The sequence below is a fragment of the Schistocerca piceifrons genome, chromosome 11 (assembly GCF_021461385.2).
Source record: "Schistocerca piceifrons isolate TAMUIC-IGC-003096 chromosome 11, iqSchPice1.1, whole genome shotgun sequence".
Taxonomy (NCBI): Eukaryota; Metazoa; Arthropoda; class Insecta; order Orthoptera; family Acrididae; genus Schistocerca; species Schistocerca piceifrons.
In genome coordinates this window covers 114,184,129-114,205,895 of record NC_060148.1, presented here as the reverse complement: position 1 = coordinate 114,205,895, position 21,767 = coordinate 114,184,129, and the positions used below count along the sequence as shown (strand labels likewise).

Sequence of the window (21,767 nt, the reverse complement as noted above, 5' to 3'; positions counted from 1 at the left end):
ATGGTCATGTAAACTTTTCACAAATTGGCCAAAAATGTGTGAACAGTCTTTTTTTAAACTGCCCTAGGAGCTGCCCTAATTGAGCTAAAGAACTGGGAAAGGTGTCATTTTGCAGCATTTTTCATGCTCTTTCCAGTGATAGACAACAAAATATAGCTTCTAATTAATAACCTTTTTCAAAATGGTAATCAATATTTTGATTTAATTTTTTTACAAAAAGTACATAATTGAAAATTTTCAAAATATTTCCAAAACTACTTCATAGTGTTGTAAATCACATGGCAAAATATAAATGTGGGATGATGATGGGTTCATTGTAAAAAAAATTATTCCGGACTCTTGTTTTTCACTAACAGCCCTAGTTTGACCAAACTTACCTTTAAGGTAGTACATCAGTAGAGGACCGTATACATAGGGCTTGATGTCTGCACAGTAATTCAGAGACTGGAGCCATTGTTGAGATGATGTAGTCTGCATTATTAACTTCTAAGGCTTTGTGTGCCTACAGCATTATTGTGTACTGTGGTTTTAGTGAAAATCAATTGTTACCTCTGTGTTGACCAGTCTGTATCTATTATATTTAATAGTTCATTTTCAAGTAAATCTATACATTGAAGGACAGTTTATAAGTGGTTTTTGTATAAATATGGAACCAAGTAAAAAGTGCAGTGTTGTAAGAGTGCAGTGTTGTAATCCATTGAAGAAGTCAAATCATTTTATTAGAGACAGGAAAAAACCGAGAAATGTCACAACATGGATGCCCAAATTATTTCCTCAAATACCAAGTGGTGCCAAGATTTGTCATAAATGTAGGAGAGATGTAACCAAATTGAAAAATACACCAGAGCCCATCAGTGATGAAAGTGTTGAAGAAGAATCTTCTGGATCAGAGATAATCATCCGAGACCAAGACCCTGACTTCACTCCAACTTCAGTAGCTGTTAAAACATTTAACACAACACTTTAAGAACTAGGTGAGTCCCCAGTTGACAAGAGAAAACTAACATCTAGGCATTACGCCAAATCAAAAGTAAAGAAAATCTCATCAATGGCACTTAAACTTTTTGTTGCTCCTGAAACTACTTCGTCAGATGAATCCGTTCTTGAAAATCTTAAAAGAAACTTTAAAAATTCTATAAGTAGAGCAAAAAAAAAAACTAATGATTCTTACAAGTTTACTTGAAAATAATGAGGGAATTTAATGCTCCTAATTACATTGTTCGGCAGTCCAAAAAAATTTTGAAAGAGAAAGGATTCATGGAAGGTCCAAACCCAAAACCAAACCCAAAACCAGGGAAGTGTTTACCAACAGAAACTGTCAATACTGTACATTCATTTTATGAAAATAATGAAGTTAGCAGGGCAATGCCAGGTATTAAAGATTGTGTGACAATTACAGAAACAAGTGGAAATAAAACAAAAATATCAAAGACTTATTTTGTGTAACCTTAAAGAAGCTTACAAGCATTTTAAAGACAAGTTTCGTAACATAAAAATAGGTTTCCCTAAATTTGCTGAGTTGAAACCAAAACATTGTGTATTAGCTGGCCGGAATGGCACACACACTGTCTGTGTGTGCACAACTCACCAAAACATAAAATAAATGACAGAAAAATGGCAAACTAAAAACAGTAACAAAAAGCAGCTTAAACAATTATAAGTAGTACATTGCAAAAATGCTTTGCAACCCATCATCAGTTGATTGCAACATGGCAAACTGTGAATACTGCCCAGGAGAAATTGTCATACATAAAATTTTAAAAGACGCTTTTCATGAAAACTTAATTGAACAAGTTCAGTTCCGACAGTGGATGCCAGTTGACCGATGTAATCTGGAAATTGTTCAGAAAACTTCTGAAGAATTCATAGATTTATTTTGTAGTAAGATGTCGACTTTGATTCGGCATGACTTCATTGCCAAGCAACAACGAACATTCCTTAACTCCACAAGAGAAAACCTTATGGAAAATGAATTTGTTGTCATATGTGATTTTTCAGAAAATTGTAGTATAGTTCTACAAGATGAAGCTCAGAGTTTCCACTGGACAAGACAACAACACATTACTATTCATCCTTTTGTTATATATTACAAACAGGAAGACAAAATTGAGCATATGAGCTTTGTCATTGTTTCTGATTGCCTGGAGCACAATACAACTGTGGTTTACACATTTCAAAAGAAGCTAATTTCATATCTAACAAATTTCAAAAGATTCCAAAAAAAGATATACTATTATTCTGACGGTTCTGCCGCTCAGTATAAAAATAAGAAAAACTTCCTGAACCTTTGCCTTTATGAGGAAGACTTCAACATAAAAGTTGAGTGTCACTTTTCAGCCACAGCACATGGGAAAGGGCCTTGCGATGGAGTAGGGGGTTCAGTAAAGACTGGCAGCTCGTGCAAATTTGCAAAGGCCATACCAAAATCAGATCCAAACCGCACGAAATCTGTTTGAGTGGGCAGTAGATAATATCACAAATGTTGATTTTGCATGTTCCACTCAAGAAGACTATGCTGCTTCAGAAATATTCTTAAAAAGCCGACTTGAAGAGGCATTGACAATCAAAGGAACACAGCAATTTCACGCTTTCATTCCCAACACTACATCAAAATTAATAGTCAAATACTTCTCAGGTGATATGCAGAGTTGGGACAGGGAAGTAACTACATCACCAGACAAACTGAAGTTACATGACGTATCAGGCTATGTCATCACTGTACATGGCAGAAACTGGTGGCTTGGGTACATTTTAGAAAAAAACGAAGAACCTGATGAAGTGAAAATAACTTTTCTTCAACCATGTGGACTAGCTAAGTCATTCTCTTATCCTGCACATGCAGATGTCCTGTGGGTGTCAGTTGTGGATGTTCTCACAAAAGTGAATCCATTTACTCTGACAGGGAGAACATACATTCTTAATGAAAGTGATGTAAACCAAACCCAGGCAGCTTTATTAAAATGAAATATGTGAAGTTCCAAGGCAATTTACTGGGAAACTGCTTTCAACTCAAAACTTAATTTTTGTCTCAGGTTAGTATTAATGTATATTGTATAGAAAGTTGTTTCAAAATTATTGTTAGTACCTATTGTGTTAAATTTAGCTATGTACAGATACCTGTTACTCAAAAACAAGCATTACATATTTAATTTGTTTAATAGTTCCATTTCAATCATCATGGACCAGAACTATTATGTAAATACTTGTACTTATTCATACTTTATTTCAGTTTGTAGAATGTTCAATTTCTTGTTTTTGTTATATCGGTTAATATACTGTTATAAAGTATGCTGATTAGTTTTGGTTTAATAAGGTGATGTTTTGATATTATTAATACTTTTTTTTCTTTCCCTTCAGTATATTTTAAAGAAATTCCTGTTTGTTAAAGGTCAATTTGGTCAAACTAGGGCCATTAGTGAAAAACAAGAGTCCAGAATAATTTTTTTTAACAATGAACCTATCATCATCCGAGATTTATATTTTGCCATGTGATTTACAATAGTATGAAGTAGTTATGGAAATATTTTAAAAATTTTCAATTATGTACTTTTTGTAAAAAAAAATTAAAATTAAATCAAAATATTAATTAGTATTTTGAAAAAGGTTATTAATTAGAAGCTATGTTTTTTTGTATATCCCTGGAAAGAGCATGCAAAATGACACCTTTCCCAGTTCTCTAGCTCAGTTAGGGCACCTCCTAGGACAATTTAAAAAAAGTCCGTTCACACATTTTTGGCTGGTTTTTGAAAAGTTTAGACAGCCATACTTCAGGAATAGTTTGAGATAAATAATTGAAATTTGGTATTTTTCTTCGTCTCAGTGCCCACTACAAGAATACCAACTTTCAGCAAAATCTAAGAGGGTGAAGTAAAATAGGTGTGTTGATTTGATATGGAATGACTACTGTAAAGGATGTTCTATCATTATTGCCCACAACTGAACTTCATATTCTTACTATTCACTGAAAATAATTTTAAATTCACTTTCTTACTCTGATGCTAAGTGCCAAAGAAATGTGTTTTCACTTTAATCAGAATTATCAGAAGTTGTCTCTAATTATTCTTAGAATTCTTATGGAGGCACTCATTATTTACATCACTTACATTTGCCTTAAGGGGGGTAAAATGTCAAACAGGCTGACTTTGAGCAGGAGAGGCACCACAGAACATTTTAATTTCCACTGTCTATACTTTTACAAATAAATCCATAAAACTTAGTCAACATGGCCAGGAAGGATTCAGGGTTCACACCCATACAAGTGGAAGTTCAAAAACATAACAAAATAAAAATTTTTTACTCGTGAACTATAATCATTTTTTTCACTTACTATTGGCTGCATTTGTTGCTATAGGTACACTTTTCATCATAAGTAAGAGAGATTCTTTGATGAATTTTGCAAAAAAACCACACTTATAGTTTTTTTTAACACTGCTTTTAATGCCATCTGAACAGTATTGACATATGCAGAGAAACAGGCTGGTGATTAGATGCTGTACTTAGGTAGGTGGAACTTTTGTACTGCACAGGGCAATGAGAGACAGTGTACAAATTTCTAAAGCCACCCCGCTGCAACTGGTGCTTTATCGGCCGGGAAAAACAATGATAAAGTTTGGAAGTGTAGGAAGTTTATACAAGCAGCAGTGTCAAGTCAGCCTGTGAAGTGTTCACACGGGTATGTAAAGGAACTGTAGTAGGACAAGAGGTGCGAGTGAAATGAACTTTCATCTAGAAACGGCAGCAAGTGGAACGAGGTGGCAGACTATGTAGGCGACTGGTGAACTACAAGAGACGGTGTTTCTACTGCAGTGGACCAGCATCTGGAGCGGTTGGTAGCCGTGGTGGAAGAGGTGGGCTGTATTCTGGTTCAACCTAGGCAGAGCTTGGTGGGCAGACCCACAGTTTCATCTCGCCATGCAGTCAACTGGCCCAGGGCAAAGATAAGTAGTGTTCTACCTAAAGTTGTGTGTGTGTGTGTGTGTGTGTGTGTGTGTGTGTGTGTGTGTTTACCAAGAAACTTTGCAGAATGGCTGAAAACAATCAGAAAATGGTAGATGAGAAACTGAAGATCGATTTAGGTAATGCAAATTATGAAGATGATTCAATGATAGATAATTTCAGTTTTGATATATCACAAACAGAGGACGGTGCTTTATCTGGGTATCTAATTATGATGTAGATAATGAATTGAGTGTGGAGGAATCCAATGTTAAATATATACCTGTTCCTGTTAAAGAAATGAAACAGGAACCAGTTTGCAAATATTCTCAAACATATGAAGGAGATGGGTTCAGATATAAAATCTTCATTAAATGCTGATATCAACACCAAAATTAATAAAATGGGTAATGACACTGATACTAAAATGAATAAATTAGGTAGTGATATGGATACCAAAATGAATAAAATGGGTTCAGGTATAAAAACTTCTTTACGTTCTGAAATAAATGAGATACATACTGAAGTTGATCAGGGGTTTACTAACTTGACAATAGAAATGGAAGCTAAAATGGAGGACAAAATTTTGAATTTGTGAGATTCTTGGACAAATGACCAGACTTTGTTCAGTAACAATGTTAAAAGTGACAATCATGTCAGAAAAGAATGTAATACTGCCATTGTGGCACTGAAAAGTGAACTAACTAAACAGATTGAGCAAGTTGCTGAGGACAACCAACAGTCAAAGCAACAGTTACATTCAGAATTAAACAAAGTTAATGATAAGGTCCATAATGTAGAAAAGCACTGCGAGGAGACTCACATTGTATTAGCAGATAAAATCAAAGAAGGAAAAGATGTGTGTGCAAAGTTTGGTATGTAAGCTACCAGTAGTATTACTAACATAGAAACTAACACCAGCAATTCAGTACGAGTGCGAATGAGCAATTGTGTAACCCTGGAAACAGACTAACCAAAGTAAAGCAGTAATGGTTGTGTGGTATCTAATGGTGTTGTGGAGTCATCTGAAATTGCATATTTACATCATTGGTAATTTTTGAAATTTGATCCCAGTAAAAATGTTAACCATAAAGGATTCTGGAATGATTTTGATGAGGTTTTGCCAAAAGTATGGTGTGATAAGCAGAAGATTGGATTTATTACTTCAAATTTGATGGGAGAAAAGAATTTGGGGAAACTTGACCTCCGATAAATATGACCGCTTATTGGAGTTCAAACAGGCTTTTTTTCAATAAGTATTGGGGAAAGAGAAAGCAAATGGAGATTTTAAATAAATTCTGGTCAGGGGAAAAATATGATCCCAAGAGAGAGAGCATAAGAAGATGTGTATAGAACTGGGTTACAACTTTGTCCTATTTGAATGCCAAAGTAGAAACAGAGCAAATTATCAAGGGGATTGAAAATAAATTGCCATTGTATTGGCGAAATAAGATAATTTCTGCACCCAGAGATGACACTGACCGGTTTGTGCATTATTTGGAAAGAGGAAGAAAATACTAGGAGAAATTTTAGGCCTCCCACTAGACCAAATGACAACAGAGCCGAAGTTAATGTAAACAGAATAGGCGTACAGCGTGTGAACAGTTATAGAGGCAGATATCGGGGGAGAGGTGGCTCTACTGGAAATAAATTCAGTGGCAGAGTACAACATTTCGATTGCCGTCAGCTGGTATGATGATGTAATGGGTAGGCACAGCCCGATAGGTGACAGAAATGTCAGAGGCAATGACGTCACACAGGAGGAAAACTGTTAGCAATCTGTAATGATTTGCAGACTGGAACCATACAGATTAAACCCACTAGCAATGCCTTTTGTAAAGAAGGCACCTACTAAACAGCATAGGAGTAGCATAATAGAAAATAGAAGGCTAGAGGAGAATGACATTGCAAAACAAATTGGTTATTCAGTAAATTCAGTAGTTTTTCGTAAAAGGGATAGCTCAAATAAAGATCGCAGGAACCATATTAAGAAGGAACTAAATACAGAAAGTGAAGATACAGATCAGGAGGTGAGGGTGAATTAGCACTGAGAAACAAACGAGAGGCTACCTACAGACGGTGGAATGAACACTATGGAGATACAAGAGGAGGTTGTGAATAGGTTGAATCAAGTAGTTTCCAAGAGTGAGGAAGAAGAGTCGGAAGAGGAAGAATGAGATGATTTAAATAACTCTGGCAATACCTTGGACAGGGTTGCACAAACAAGAGTGAGTACAGAGGGTGAAAAGTTAGAGAGATGTTTCGATTTATCTATAATGGACAGGATAGTAAAAGCTGCCACTATTAATGAAGTAAAAGGGGATCCAGTTAAGTGTACTTTCCACAAAATGGTAGGGTTTGACAGATGAAATAGTGCACAATTTAGTATAGGAGCCTGAGTCTGTAATCAGAAGAGAATATGTTGGACAACCTATAATTGAGGTAATAGTTTTTAATGAAAAAGTTGAGTGTTCAATAGACAGTGGTTCCGAGGTGTGTGCAGTGTCACAGGAATTTGTAAATGGTCTTCCTGAAACCAAAGAAGTAACTATTATGCCAGTAAGTGGGTTAAAAATAATAGCAGCCACTGGTGGAAGCAAAAAGGTAGTAAAACAAGAGTTAATGATGCCCATTACTGTAGGTGGCGTCCAGATTGAACAGAATTTTTTATTAATGGACTCAGCATTGAAACGTTTGTAGGGGCTGATTTCTTACATAAATACAAAGGAAGGTTAGACTATGGAAAAATTGAGGTGGCAAAAATATACAGGGAAAATTGTATCCATTCTTTTTGTTGGAGAAAAAGGATCTATTGTCAAAGAACTGCCTATATGTTATTGCAAGGCCATAGTAAACAGTGAAGACATAGATGATAATGTAGAAGGGAAAGAAGTAGATCATTCTGGGACAGGAGAAAGTCACTATGTTGATATAAAACCAATCAAGTGGTTGGGAGTCAAACATATACTGGACCTGAAAAGATACTTAATGGAGCAGCAATTAAACAGCAGTAACTAAGAAGGCTCAGTGGAGACATTCTTTGCATTGTCAGGTGTTTGACAAACACAAGGCATCCCGAGTTGTTGGCAATATTATTTCCTTTTCGTTTTGTGTTGTCAACCTCACTCTTCAATATTCAGAACTTTTGGTATCATCTTTCCTTCTTCCCTATCTTAGTAGCGAGTGAGGTAAACCTAGTGGTTCCAGTAAGAAACTAAAATACTACCCAGAAAGAGAGAGGAATGAAAGTGAACTGAAAGGCAATACAGTAATGTGATTAATTTTCCGAAGTCTATAACCTGGAAAGAAATTGCTGTAAGGAATGTATTCAAGGCAAGAGAGAACTGCCTACTAAAGAAGTAAATAAAATTGTATACGAGATAATGAAGAGCCACAGTAGTTGGCTAGTGTAGAAGGTGTATTTGCAGAGCCACAAAAGTTGGCATGAGTTAGTTCCAGTATTTTTCTATAAGGAAATTTATGTTCTCTGTATATAGGCGTATGTGAGAAAAAATTTCAGGAGCCACAGAAGCTGGTAGGAACAATTTTCAGTAATTTTATAAGGACTTTTCATTAGTTTTGTATTCTCTGTGTATAATGTGTGTGAGATGTGCTTCAGAGCTACTGAATATGGATTGAGTGACATTCAGTAATTTTCTAAAATTGTTTTCTTTTTTATATAATATATGTAGGAGATGTTGCAGAACTGTAGAAGGTGGCATGAATGATTTTCAGTGTTCAATAAATTTGTATTCTTTATATAATGTATTATGTTGTTTTTCAGAGCCGCAGATGGTGGCAGAAATAATTTTTCAGTATATTTAATGATGTATTTTTTCTTTACATATAATAGCTCATTTGGGTGAAGCCGTGGAGTTTAATTAGTAAATGCAGAAGACAAATTTTTGCTGAAGGAAAATTCCTAGAGAAAAATATTTCTGGACTTTTTAATCAGCAATATTTATGGCAATAACTTGCTTAATGATTAAAACATACTTTGAAAAGAAGATTTCAGTAGTAGTACTGATGTTGGGTACTGTTAAAATTTTAGAAACAGTTAATTCACTTTTTAATGAGAGGATTAATATGAAAATGCTACTACAGTAAAGTTTGGAAACAAATTTTGAAATAATTCTTTGAAGAAATGTTTACTTTTGAATCTGAGAGTCAAGCTTTGAGAAATATTATTTATTAGGAATAAATGTGTATGTTAGGTTAGAATGTAAACACCAAGGATGGACGCTTAGATGTACTGTATATTGCAGGTATGAAAAAGGTGACAGAACTGGATATGGTACTGAGAGAGAACCCGATGTTGAGACAAAGCCAGATGCTGTATCCAAAGCCAGATGCTGTATCCCAGTGACAAGCCCTTATGTGATCCAGGTGTAAGTGTTTGTGATCTGTACCCACTGGCTTCGTCCGTGAAAGGAGTTGAAACCCCCAAGTTGTTGTCATAACAGTTTTAAGTTTAGAGACGACCCCCACATTGCCGTGTAAAGTTTAGGAAAGGACACCATACGTAGCGCCGGAATTATATTTAAGTAAAGTTTTTGGACGCTACTTAAGGGATGAAATAGAATTATTGTTTCTTATTAAATATGTGGAAAACGTAAAAGTTTGATTAGAAAAGAGGTTGTTGTTTCAAGAACTTATGTAAAAATTCCCTTATATGAATATTTTGTAAATTTAAATTGAGAGAGAATGTTGTAGCATGGGATTTTGAGAGAAAAGAATTGAAAATTTTTTGTATAAGAATTTACTGTATGCCATCAACCCTTAGCCATTGACTATTCATGTAACCGTATATAATGTTCTAATGTAATCTTAGATATTTTGTTTATTTGAGAAAGACTTCAGTTCAACATAGATTTTAGTAAGAACAATTTTCATTTGGCTGTGTCAGTGTAGCTATCAAAATCATTCTTAAACAAAATTTATGGCAATAAGAACCGTAAAATATACTCAAGAGAAATTTTAGGTTCTCGTGGGGGTGTGTAACATCATGAGCCAGTACGCAGTAGCATTTTATTACAGTAAGCTAACTTGAAGTACAGGCTCGTAGCTTTGGAAATGTTGGCAGTGGCAATATACAGCCACTGATATCTTAGTGTGACTCACTCACACCTGTCACTAGCCCAGCCGTGGGAAGCGCAACCTGTGTTAGTGCGACAGAATACTCAAGCCCCTAAGAATCTAAATAAACTATATTAAATACTATTCAATTTAGTTAAAAGTCAATATACTGCCCTTTGTCATTAAAAAGAAGAGTGTGTAAACTCTCAGCTTTCTATCTGCTATAGTTTTGGAGTTAGTGGGAATTACATAAAACACGCCAAACCAACACTTAAGACTCAGTTAGGAATAATAACAGCTTGTCTTTTAGTTTCATTTGAAATCATTACTGGAATTCACAAAATGTCAGGTCAATTTATTTGGATTTTCATATTAAAAAACTTAACTACTTTACATTTTTGTAATATAAAAATGACAAATTTATTATTTGTGTTTAATATTGTAGGAGTAAATGAGAGTGTGTATGTGGGACATACGTTAAATTTAAAGATTAAATTTATGTAATGCCTTACATAATCATAGCATGGGAAAGATGTTTGTGCCCACTTTGCTGATGACGTATGTCTAAGTGTACTTGCTTTTGTAAGGAGGCAGCCATAACAACAGTTGAAAGTAAAATCATATTCTAAATTTATTCCAAGATTAATTTCCTTTTCGTTTGGTTTTGTTAAGTCTTATATTAGTATTTATTCTTATTCTTATATTGTATTCTTATTCTGATATATTCTTATTATTATATTATTCTTATATTAGTATTTGCATGTTGGAATGACGTAAATGCATCTGTGAATAACGATTGGCGTGAGAATAATCTCAAACAACTCTTCTGACTGGCCAGCCAAAATGATTGGCCAATAACAGTTAAGCAGTTCCTGCGCACCGCTAGAGAGAGATGCTGTGGTAGAAGCAGTATCCAGAGGAGTCGCTAGTCAGCTATCGGATGTGCAGGTCATGTTGAATGCTTCCATTTTTACTATGTGCAAAATGAAGAAATAAATGGCTTCTTACATCCAGGTTGTGTGGCCATAATAGCAGTTGCATTTACGGACAGTTTTGTGAAGTTTGGAAGTTTTTGGATTATTTTGTTGGAAAAATGACCGTGTGTGAACTTCTGGCCTTTTTAAAATTCCACATGGCATGTTTCATACTCATTTATGGAATATTTGGTGAGCAATTTCTTTATTAGATATCCACTGAAAAAGGAGCAAATGTGAAACTCGTATATTGTAGCAGAGTAATGACTGTAAATCGCGTGATAATTCGGGTTGGACCTAAGTACATTCCTGGCTGCCTTGTGTGTGTACTGGGTAGTCTGAACTGTGAGCCGAGGACAGTGATATTATTCGTTAATTAAATAAGGGCTGATGGCAAGTTTTATTTTGAACCTAAAGAAATAAAAGAAATTGTTGCAGAATTTTTACATTTTTCTAAAGAGATGCAGAAATTGCCCTCCACCAGAAAATTGTTATAAGATATTACAGGATAGTTTGCTACCAGGGTTTACGTGGAATTTGCAAACGTAAATATTGACGATGCTTTTCTTCAATGCTGCTTTTAACACCGTCTGAACAGTATTGACGTATGGAGAGAAACGGGCTGGTGATCAGACGCCGTACTGAGGTATGTGGAATTTTTGTAGTGCACAGTACAATGTGCGAGAGTGAACAAACCTTACGCACAAATTTCGAAACCTGACCCGCTGCAGCAGGCTGCATCAACCCAGTCAGAATACTGATGATAAAAAGAATCAGATCAGAAGACACTTAGTTCTAAGCAAATTCACTACCAAAGCCAATGACTAGTTCATACAGAATTTCTCTAAATTCATTTAACATTTAATCTGGACTCTTTCCTATACTCAACAAGAGGTTCAACACACATTTCAGGCACAGACTTCCCCCATTGTTATGTATAAAAAAAATCTGGATTATTTATTACACTGTGTTATCCATACTTCCAGCCATACGGCTAAATTGTGCTAATTCCACAGAATAGTGCACACTGAAACTAAACAATGGTAAGACATACAAGGAAACCACTTACTGCAGAGTCTGCCTCAGTTGATATCTCGTCTGTTACCTCTGCTTTTATCCAAATAATGTTGTTGTAATCCATCGCTGCAGTTCTAAGGCCCTGACAACCAAGGAACAGTACACATATGATTATATTCAATACGCACTGTCACTAAAAGATACAACTAAAAGGCAGAATTTCTTAGTTCCAAGACTAGCCATAGCACATGCACCAATACATAGGAAATAAATTTAACAATGCCCGAATGCCACAGAGTGCTATGACAAGAACTGATTTACAATTCTTGGGTTATGAAGAGTCAGCTAATACATTATCACAAAATGACATCATGATCACATGCAGCAGAAACATATGTTATTGCTTGCTGAATTTTCTTTGTGTCAATGGTATACTATCATACTGAGATAATTATGGGAGATGTATATTCAGTTCTCCACATGTATCTTAACTTCAGCAATGTAGTCAAGCAAAACAACTAATATATGCAAAGTAAATTTTTCATACAAAACGATTTAGGATAGTCAATGTAAATTTTACAAATAATTATTAGTTTAAATGAGCTTGCAAACTTCTGTTACGGAAATGATTGTAGACCTATTTCAAAAATATCTTTATGTATGCTACATCTAACAGGTTTATAATCCTGTTTTTAGTAATGTAGATAAGCAAAAAATAGAATCTGCACTTCCAAATCATATGTGGACCACTTTAATACGTAATCTCTGAACTGAGATGTCATTAAGTACAGGTACTTCGTTTATTCCATTATTTACTTGCAGGTTAGCCACAGAATGAAAGTCTACCCTCACAGCATGTTCAGCAGTCTCTGAACGATCCTGCCAGGATGAAATCTCTACCTATTCACTGTAGTCCACACACTGTACTGCGGAACAAATGAATTTTAATTACAACCAAATTTTCAAATTGGTTAATTTTCTCCTACAAAACTAATTTATTGAAATGGCTTCCTTGTAACTGCATGTGCACGATGAACGTTCTCATGGTGTGCAACGCTACGAGTGAAAATGACATCTAAGTAGTAGCTATTCCTCGTCTAATGACATTTTATACATCTTCCATAAAGCCTTTCCACTGTACTTAATGAAACTAATTTACATCACGCACATTCTAAATAGCAGCACCAAACAAAAGATAAAATATTTTTACGACATTTGCTATCATTCCCACAAGAACATTATCTGAACTGACTGTGGAAACTTGAGTCTGAAGTATTCAAGAAGAGTGTTTCAGACGCTACAATACGGAGGCACAAAGCTCCTGAACACAGCAAATACTCTTCTTGTATCTTTACGAGCATTATTATATCAGAGGGGGCTATTCAATATAACGACACTAATATACTGCTTTGTGAACATTTTGCGCCTTCTCATGTAGAGCATGAAGTATTGAAGAATGATTTCCACCTTCACTAGAGATAAGAGAAACTAATGCAAAAACTATATATACTATTGTTCTCACGAACTTCAGGAAGTTACATGTAGATTTTATCGGATGCAGCCGAATTACCAAATACTTCGAAAAACGCTATAGACCTACATACTCGTCGACTCGGTATTTTTCATATTTGATGTGCGGTATACGTACGTGATGCACATCAAAATACTGATAGAAAAATTATCTACTTCTCTGTTACAACTCAAAAACTCACAGCCTTATCGAGAAGAATGTTTTGTTTATACAAACATAACCTAAAACAATTACATACAAAATTCACACGATGTCCCGGCTCATCATTAAATGCGCAAACTGTTATCCATCCACAACCGTTCAGATACGGAATAAAATCGCTTGCAAGTGTACCACCAAAGTTACTTCAAATTATTACAATACAGTCATTAACAGTTACGATAGCATAATGACAACGTATTTACAAGTTACTTCTTGAGTCCTATGGAATTATAACAGTAACGAATTTATGGTAGTAATTTTATTTCAAAATAAATTACTACCTTTCCTTCTTTGATGTTTGTAATCACTTGTCGCTTATTTATTACTTTACCTGAAGGATCCAATATATGCACGTACGTAGTATTCAAGATGGCAACTGTTTGTCTATTGCCAAGGAGGTTCACATAACTGGTGGTCGGAGAGACATCTATCATGTGTCAACTGGCCATTTGGTTGCGCAAGTAAATGCTGCAAGTCCTATCCCCGGTGTTTTAGTGAACACACTACTGTATTCTGTTCATAATAAGAATAAACCTGATGCAAAGGAACACAAATGCGATTACTGGTCAGAAGACTTAGCACACGCACACTGGTGGTGTTACGCTATTGTAAGTAGGTTCTAATTATGTATTACATATCTTATTACTAAGTTACGTTAAATGAAACTTTTAAGATAATCTAATGATTAATAGCCATCAACGTTTTTCTCAGTTACGCTTTAGCTATGTAGTTTTTATTTCAAAAATCGTCTACAGTCATAGACTCTGTACTGTTGTGCTCTGACTGTCGCGTTGTTAATAGGCAGTATGAAAATGGCTGACGATGCTTCCTGCTCCGTAGAGAAACAAGTGTGTGGCATACGGTTAAAAGTGCAGAGATATAGGTTGCTTTTAATGTTCTTCATACATTTACAGAAGAATTTTTCCGAGGGACTGTATTTGGTACAGTTGACGTGTAGCTACACTAAGGACGTATAGCAGAATCAGTAGCGTAGTAGATTGATATTCTGGTGCAAGGCTCGGCTTTGTTATTCAGTTTTTTCGTTCAGTACCAAATACCTACATCCCTTACTAGAACTCATCATCATTTCTTATGAATAATACACGCCTTCTTGTTTCTGATTACATACTGCATGCGAAATACCTATTTTCATTTCAAATATAGAGTCTTAATTATCGATATATTATGAAAGATTGTTAATAAGGTTTGCTTCAATGAAGAAAACATAACAATTTAATCTTTTAGGACAAAAATGAAAAACTAAATACTCTTTATTTGGAGTATGTCCATTGTTTTATACTACAGATGTAGTCTCACACGAACCAGAATGATAAGTGTAGAAACATGAAAAAGAATCATTTTTACGGCATTGAGCAAACCACATAAATGCTGCATTTTTACATTTGTCATTGTACCTTTACAATATGAACCCAACAGAAATGATCTGGAGTCAAGTTAAGGGATCTATCGCGAGAAATAACAAAATTGTTAATCTGTCAAACGTACTGGAACTAACGCATGCAGCTTTTTCACAAGTCACTGCCGAACGCGGGTGGAATGTAGAACGGCAGTTCATAAAAGTAGAGGAGAAAATGCGGAGCCTGGGTGGCTTCATGGACTCTGTTGTTGATTGACTCGTTATCGTCGTAGCAGATGACAGTTCCAGAACGGAAATATATTTCTCGGTTTTAGATAAGGAAGGAGCTAAGAGGTTACCAGACGGTTGACTGTACTTAATACTTTAAGTGGCTTCCTATTCAACATTATGGTGAAATCCCTGCATTATGCGTTTGCATCACACGTAGCTCGCTCAAAAATATTACACTGATTTTAAGTTAGGAATTTTCGTCACTCTAGTTTGTAAATAGAACACTGTGTGAGGTGAGAATGAGAGTATTTATGGTTTCCACATGGACGTCTAAAAAGCGTGCAGTAGTGCTGGAATTTTATCAAGTATTATTTCATTCTCTTTAAAACTTAAGTTACATTCGAAGTTATATTCTTTCTCCGTTAGTCTTTTTTTACATCTGAACAGCAACTGCTTACATCACTGCAGTTTAAGTGTACCAGCTGGGTGGGCAGTGCTGCCCAAGTTAAATGCGCCATTAAAGCTGTTCTCCCACGTTATTGCTCAATCCATGTGCATATAACACAATATAAAACTTATCCTTACAATCATACTTTACTGTACTGAACACAGCTTGGCTTCCTCACCATGTGAAATGAACACTTCATGTGAAAAGAAATCCAATGAGATTGAAGCAAATCCAGAAGGATGCATGGTGTAATGTTTAAATCAGGCTTGTTCTTATAATGAACACAGTATAGTATTAGTATTGAGCTCACTGAGAATCACCTGACATACAGTAGCTGAGTAGTCAGCGTGGCAGAATGTCATGAGTGGACTCTAGTTCGATTTCCGGCTGGGTCAAAGATTTTCTCCGCTCAGGAACTGGGTGTTTTGTTGTCTTCGTCATCATTTTATTCTCACTGACATGCAAGTCACTGAGGTCGTGTCAACTCAAAAGACATGCACCAGGCCGCCAGTCTACCCAGCAGCAGACTCTAAACACAATACACATGTATATTAGTACTAATACTTGCACAAGCTTTCTTCTGCAAATCGCTTGGGCAAGTTAACTTCGTGAAATTGCCGCATCCACTTCTGGAAGGGTTTCTATTAAAATCGCGTTATGAGACAGGCTAGTGGGAGCTTGCAGTGTGCTGCATTAAAACCAGTGGGGACATCATCATTGTTGTATTATTGTTGAGGAGAAACCGCGCTAAAAAAAATTAAGAAAAAAGAGGTGATTCGGTGAAGAAATGGTGAGTGTGACGTACATGCTTAAGTTCTCAAGATATCTGAATGAACTAAGCTCAAAGGACTCTGCTCAGGTTAAAAACTTTCTGAATATGTCTTGCACAAGTTTTCAACAACTCCTGTCTAATGTGGAACCAAGTGCTCAAAAACACGATACAAACAAGCAACAAGCCATTTCAACAAGAGGTCGCCTTCTAATTCCCCTTCGATTTTTAGCCACAAGTAATAGAATAAACACTTAAACATAGAGCAAACGAAATATTTATTTTTAATACCTAATTACACTTAAATTGGTTTATAATTACAAATTAGTTTATAATTAACGATTTTTCACATCGTTCGCATTTGCTGTGAACTCTGTTTGAACGTTTGAATAGACAATATTTAAAGGTTAGTATTTTGCTATTTTAAATGACCACTCATTCAAACAATTTACTTAAGCAGAACATTTGCAAAATATGTACTTGTGAATGACCTTCTTCTATAGGATCAGATAAACAATTACTTCATCTGACAGAGTGTCCACAGCAGAAATGAAATGTCAGTCATCATATATCCAAGCATTATTGCATCCATCATCTTTTGCTGAAACTTCCAAAATGGATTGTAGGATTATATGTTTTAAGTTTTCTTACTTGCTGCTTGTAACAATGCTCTAAAAGCTCGAAAGTAGGATAGTCACCAAACACTTATAATTCGACATTTCTAATATCATGTATCATTTCTAATGGATTATTTGAAATAGTATCAGAATCTGTTTGTGTAATTTTCTTCGTTTTGCAAGGTGTCTTTTTGGCTTCTGTTTTGATACTGTTTTTCCTCCAGAACAGTAGGCCTATTTGCTCCATGCTCAATTTCTTTGCTTTCTGTATCAGATACCAGAAATAAATATCAGAATGTAGTATGTATCTTACTATTCGTTTGTTTAAATTTATATATAACTGTCGGTTTCTATAATTTTAGGTATCTTCGACAGAAGAATGATTACAAATTGCTGATGGTTTTGAAAGTGAAAGGGATTTTCCAAACCATATTGTTGCTATGGACGGAAACCGGCAGTCACATAGGCTCCCAAGAAAAAAAGGAAGTGTGTAGTTTAATCATAGTCAACAGCCTTGCGATAGTGGTAACATCAGTTCCCATCAAATCACTGAAGTTATGTGCTGTTGGTCTGGGGTAGCACTTGGATGGATGACTATCCAGTCTGTTAACCACTGTTGGCAAGACCAGTGCACTCAGCCCTTGTGAGGCAAACTGAGGAGCTACTTGATTGAGAAGTAGCGGCTCGGGTCTCGGAAACGAGACATTCAGCTGGGGGAATGGTGTGCTGACCACATGCCCCTCCATATCCGCATCTGGTGACGCCTGTGGGCTGAGGATAACACAGCAATTGGTCAGTATGTTGGGCCTTCCTGGCCTGTTCTGGCGGAGTTTTTAGTTTTAGTAGTTTAATCATAAAGGTACATGTAGTATTGTGCTGTTATGACTGTTTGGACCTGACTGTGGAATCCTATACTTTGATGTAGGTAGTAATGGTAGAATATCTGACGGTGGAGTTTTTACCACAGTACTTTGAATTTACTATTTCATCAAAGTTTACTGGGTATAACTGTTCAGGCACTATATATTATTGTTGCTGATGACTCATTTGCTTCAAAAATATATTTCGAAGCGCTATCCTTTTTAGAGGCCAGCAAATACAAAATCGAGCGTTTAATGATCGGCTCTCTAGAGCAAGAAATGTGTCTGAATACTTTTTTCGACTTATCTATACACACTTTCGAATATTAAAAACTCCGTTTCTTCTAAACCCAAGAAAATCAAGGAGAATTGTCAAGGCAATTTGTGCTCTCCACAACTTTTAAATGACTACGTTAGCAAATCATGTTTTTTTACGTTCTTCAGCGTCAGTTGTACCGAAATGCGGCGCAATATTTTCGAGATAGACCTGTTTCTTTGTTTAATTCTTGAAGTCCGCGTGTTTTACATCCAATAATACTGGGAAGCAGTTTACTTTAGTATTAACAACCATGTCTTCTCGTAACTCCACACGAATTTCGACGCTGACATTGACAGTGGCATTTTCAATAATACCTAAAACTTCTACAAGTTGAAGAAAAACTCCCAGCAAGTGGAAAGGGGAGAAAACTTGTTGACTTGACTGGAGCCTTTCAAATATAATTTTTAAAACAATTCTCTAAAATATTCCTTGACTAGCTAAATTAACTCCCGTGGTGTTGTTTTTGTTGTGGTCTTCAGTCCAAAGACTAGTTTGAAGCAGCTCTCCATGCTACTCTACCCTGTGCAAGACTCTTCATCTGTGACTAACTACTGCGACGTACATACTTCTGAATCTGCTTGCTGTATTCACATCTTGGTTCCTTCTACCATTTATATCCTCCACACTTCCCTCCAGCACTAAATTGTTGATCCCTTGATGCCTCAGAATGTGTCCTGCCAACTGATCTTTTCTTCTGTTCAGTACCTCCTCATTAGTAATGTGATCTATTGAGCTAATATTCAGCATTCTTCTGTAGCAACACATTTCAAAAACTTCTATTCTCTTCTTGTGTAAACTGTTTATTATCCATGTTTCACTTCCATACATGCTACACGCCATACGTATACTTTCAGAAAGGACTTCCTGACACTTAGATCTATACTTGATGTTAACTCATTTCTCTTCTTCAGAAACGCTTTTCTTATGATTGCCAGTCCACATTTTATATCCATCCTACTTCGACCATCAGCAGTTATTTTGCTCCCCAAATAGCGAAACTCATCTACTACTTTAAGTGTCTCATTTCCTAATCTAATTCCCTCAGCATAGCCTGATTTAATTCGATTATATTCAATTATTCTCGTTTTGCTTTTGTTGATGTTCATGTTTTATCCTCCTTTCAAGACACAGTCCATTCTCTTCAACTGCTCTTCCAAGTTCTTTGCTATCTCTAGAAAAATACAGTGTCATCAGCAAACCTCCAAGTTCTTATGTCTTCTCCGTTGACTTTAATTCCTACCCCTAATTTTTCTTTTGTTTCCCTTACTGCTTGCTCAATAAACAGATTGAATAACGTTTTTGATAGGCTACAACCCTCTCTCACTCCCTTCTCAACTACAGCTTCCCTTTCATGCCCCTCAACTCTTATAACTACCATCTGGTGTCTGTGCAACTTGTAAATAGCCTTTTGCTCCCTGTATTTTACCCTAACCACCTTTAGAATTTGAAAGAGAGTATTCCAGTCAACATTCTCAAAAGCTTTCTCTAAGTCTACAAATGCTCTACACGTAGGTTTGCCTTTGCTTGACCTACCTTCTGTGAGAAGTCATAGGGTTCAGTATTGCCTCGCACATTTCTACAGTCCACCAGAGTCCAAACTGGTCCTCCCCATGGTCAAATTCTACCAGTTTTCCCATTATTCTGTAAAGGATTCGAGTTAGTATTTTGCAACTGTGACTTATTAAACTCATAATGCGGTAATTTTCACACATGTCAGCACCTGCTTTCTTTGGAATTTGAATTGTTATATTCTTCTTGAAATCTGAGCGTATTTCGCCTGCCTGATACATCTTGTTCACCAGATGGAAGAGTATTCTCATGGCTGGCTCTCCCAACGCTATCACTAGCTCTAACACAATGTTATCTACTCCTGGGGCCTTATTTCGACTTAAGTCTTTCTGTGCGTTGTGAAATTCTTCACGCAGTATCATATGTCACTTCTCATCTTAATCTACATCTTCTTCCATTTCTGTAACATCGCCCCAAGCACATCTCCCTTGTATAGACTGTCCATATACCCCTTCCATCTTTCTGCTTTCTCTTCTTTGTTTGGGACTGGTCTTCCATCTGAGCTCTTGATATTCATGCAGGTGGTTCTCTTTTCTCCAAAGGTCTCTTTAATTTTTCTGTAGGCAGTATCTATCTTACCCTTAGTGATATATGCCTCTGCATCCTTGCATTTGTCCCCTAGCCATCTCTGCTTAGTCACTTTGCACTTCCTGTCGATTTCATTTCTTAGACGTTTGTATTCCCTTCTGCCTGCTTCATTTATTGAATTTTTATATTTTCTCCTTTCATCGATTAGATTCAATATCTCTTGCATTACCCAAGGATTTCTACTCGCCCTCGAATTTCTACCTACTTGATCCTCTGCTACCTTCACTATTTCATCTCTCAACCCATTCTCCTTCTACTGCATTCCTTCCCACTGTTATTGTCAATCGTTCCCTGATGCTCCCTCTGAAGATTTCAACAACTTCTGATTCTTTCAACTTATCCAGGTTCCATCTCCTTACTTTCCTGCCTTTTTGCAGTTTCTTCAGTTTTAATCTGGTGTTCATAACCAACAATCTGTGATCAGAGCCTACATCTGCCCCTGGAAATGTCTTACAATTTTAAACGTGGCTCCAAAATGTCTTTCTTACCATTGTATAATCAATCTGAAGTCTTCCAGCGTCTCCAGTTTCCTTCCATGTACACAACCTTCTTTCATGATCCTTAAACCAAGTGTTAGCGTTGATTAAATTATACTCTGTGCAAAATTCTACCAGGCGGTTTCCCCTTTCATTCCTTTCCTCCATCCATGTTCACCTACTACGTTTCATTCTCTTCCTTTTTCTACTATCGAATTCCAGTCCCCCATGACTATTAAATTTTCGTCTCCCATCACTATCTGAATAATGTCTTTTATCTAGTCATACGTTTTCTTGATCTCCTACTCATCTGCGGAGCTAGTTGACATATAAACTTATACTACTGTGGTGGGTGTGGGCTTCATGTCTATCTTGGCTACAATAACGTGTTCACTATGCTGTTCATAATAGCTTCTCCACATTCTTATTTTTTTATTCATTATTAAACCCACTCTTGCATTACCCCCGTTTGATTTTGTGTTTATAATCCTGTCTTCACGTGACTAGAAGTCCTGTTCTTCCTGCCACACAACTTCACTAATTCTCACTATATCTAACTTTATCCTATCCATTCCCCTTTTTAAGTTTCCTAAACTACTTGTTTGATTAAAGGATCTGACATTTAAGACTCCTCCCGCGTAATCCCCACCCAGTGAACAAAATGGGGAACTATTTTACCTTCAGAATATTTTCCCCAAGAGGATGGTACTCTCATTTTACGATACAGTAGAGCTGCATGCCTTTGGGAAAAATTACAGCTATAGTTTCCCCTTGCTTTCAGCCATTCCCAGTACCAGCA

General features: G+C 36.2%; 1 protein-coding gene across 4 annotated transcripts in view; it reads right to left on the bottom strand.

Annotated features, from left to right (window-relative positions):
- The window catches only part of LOC124720127 (zinc finger protein 99-like), a 258,728-nt gene extending 244,605 nt beyond the window's left edge, over positions 1-14,123 (bottom strand). For 3 of the 4 annotated variants that reach the window (XR_007006073.1, XM_047245423.1, XM_047245425.1), the window contains exons 1-2: positions 14,066-14,123; positions 12,055-12,144 (exon numbers count right to left, since the gene is read on the bottom strand). Coding sequence is in view for 2 of the 4 variants with exons in the window: in XM_047245423.1 (XP_047101379.1) it covers positions 12,055-12,126 (72 nt within the window). In the remaining 2 variants the exon portion in view is untranslated. Of the gene's footprint in view, positions 1-12,054; positions 12,145-14,065 lie in introns of those variants that run through there. The other variant, XM_047245424.1, reaches the window with a different exon arrangement.
- Positions 14,124-21,767: the final 7,644 nt, after the last annotated feature.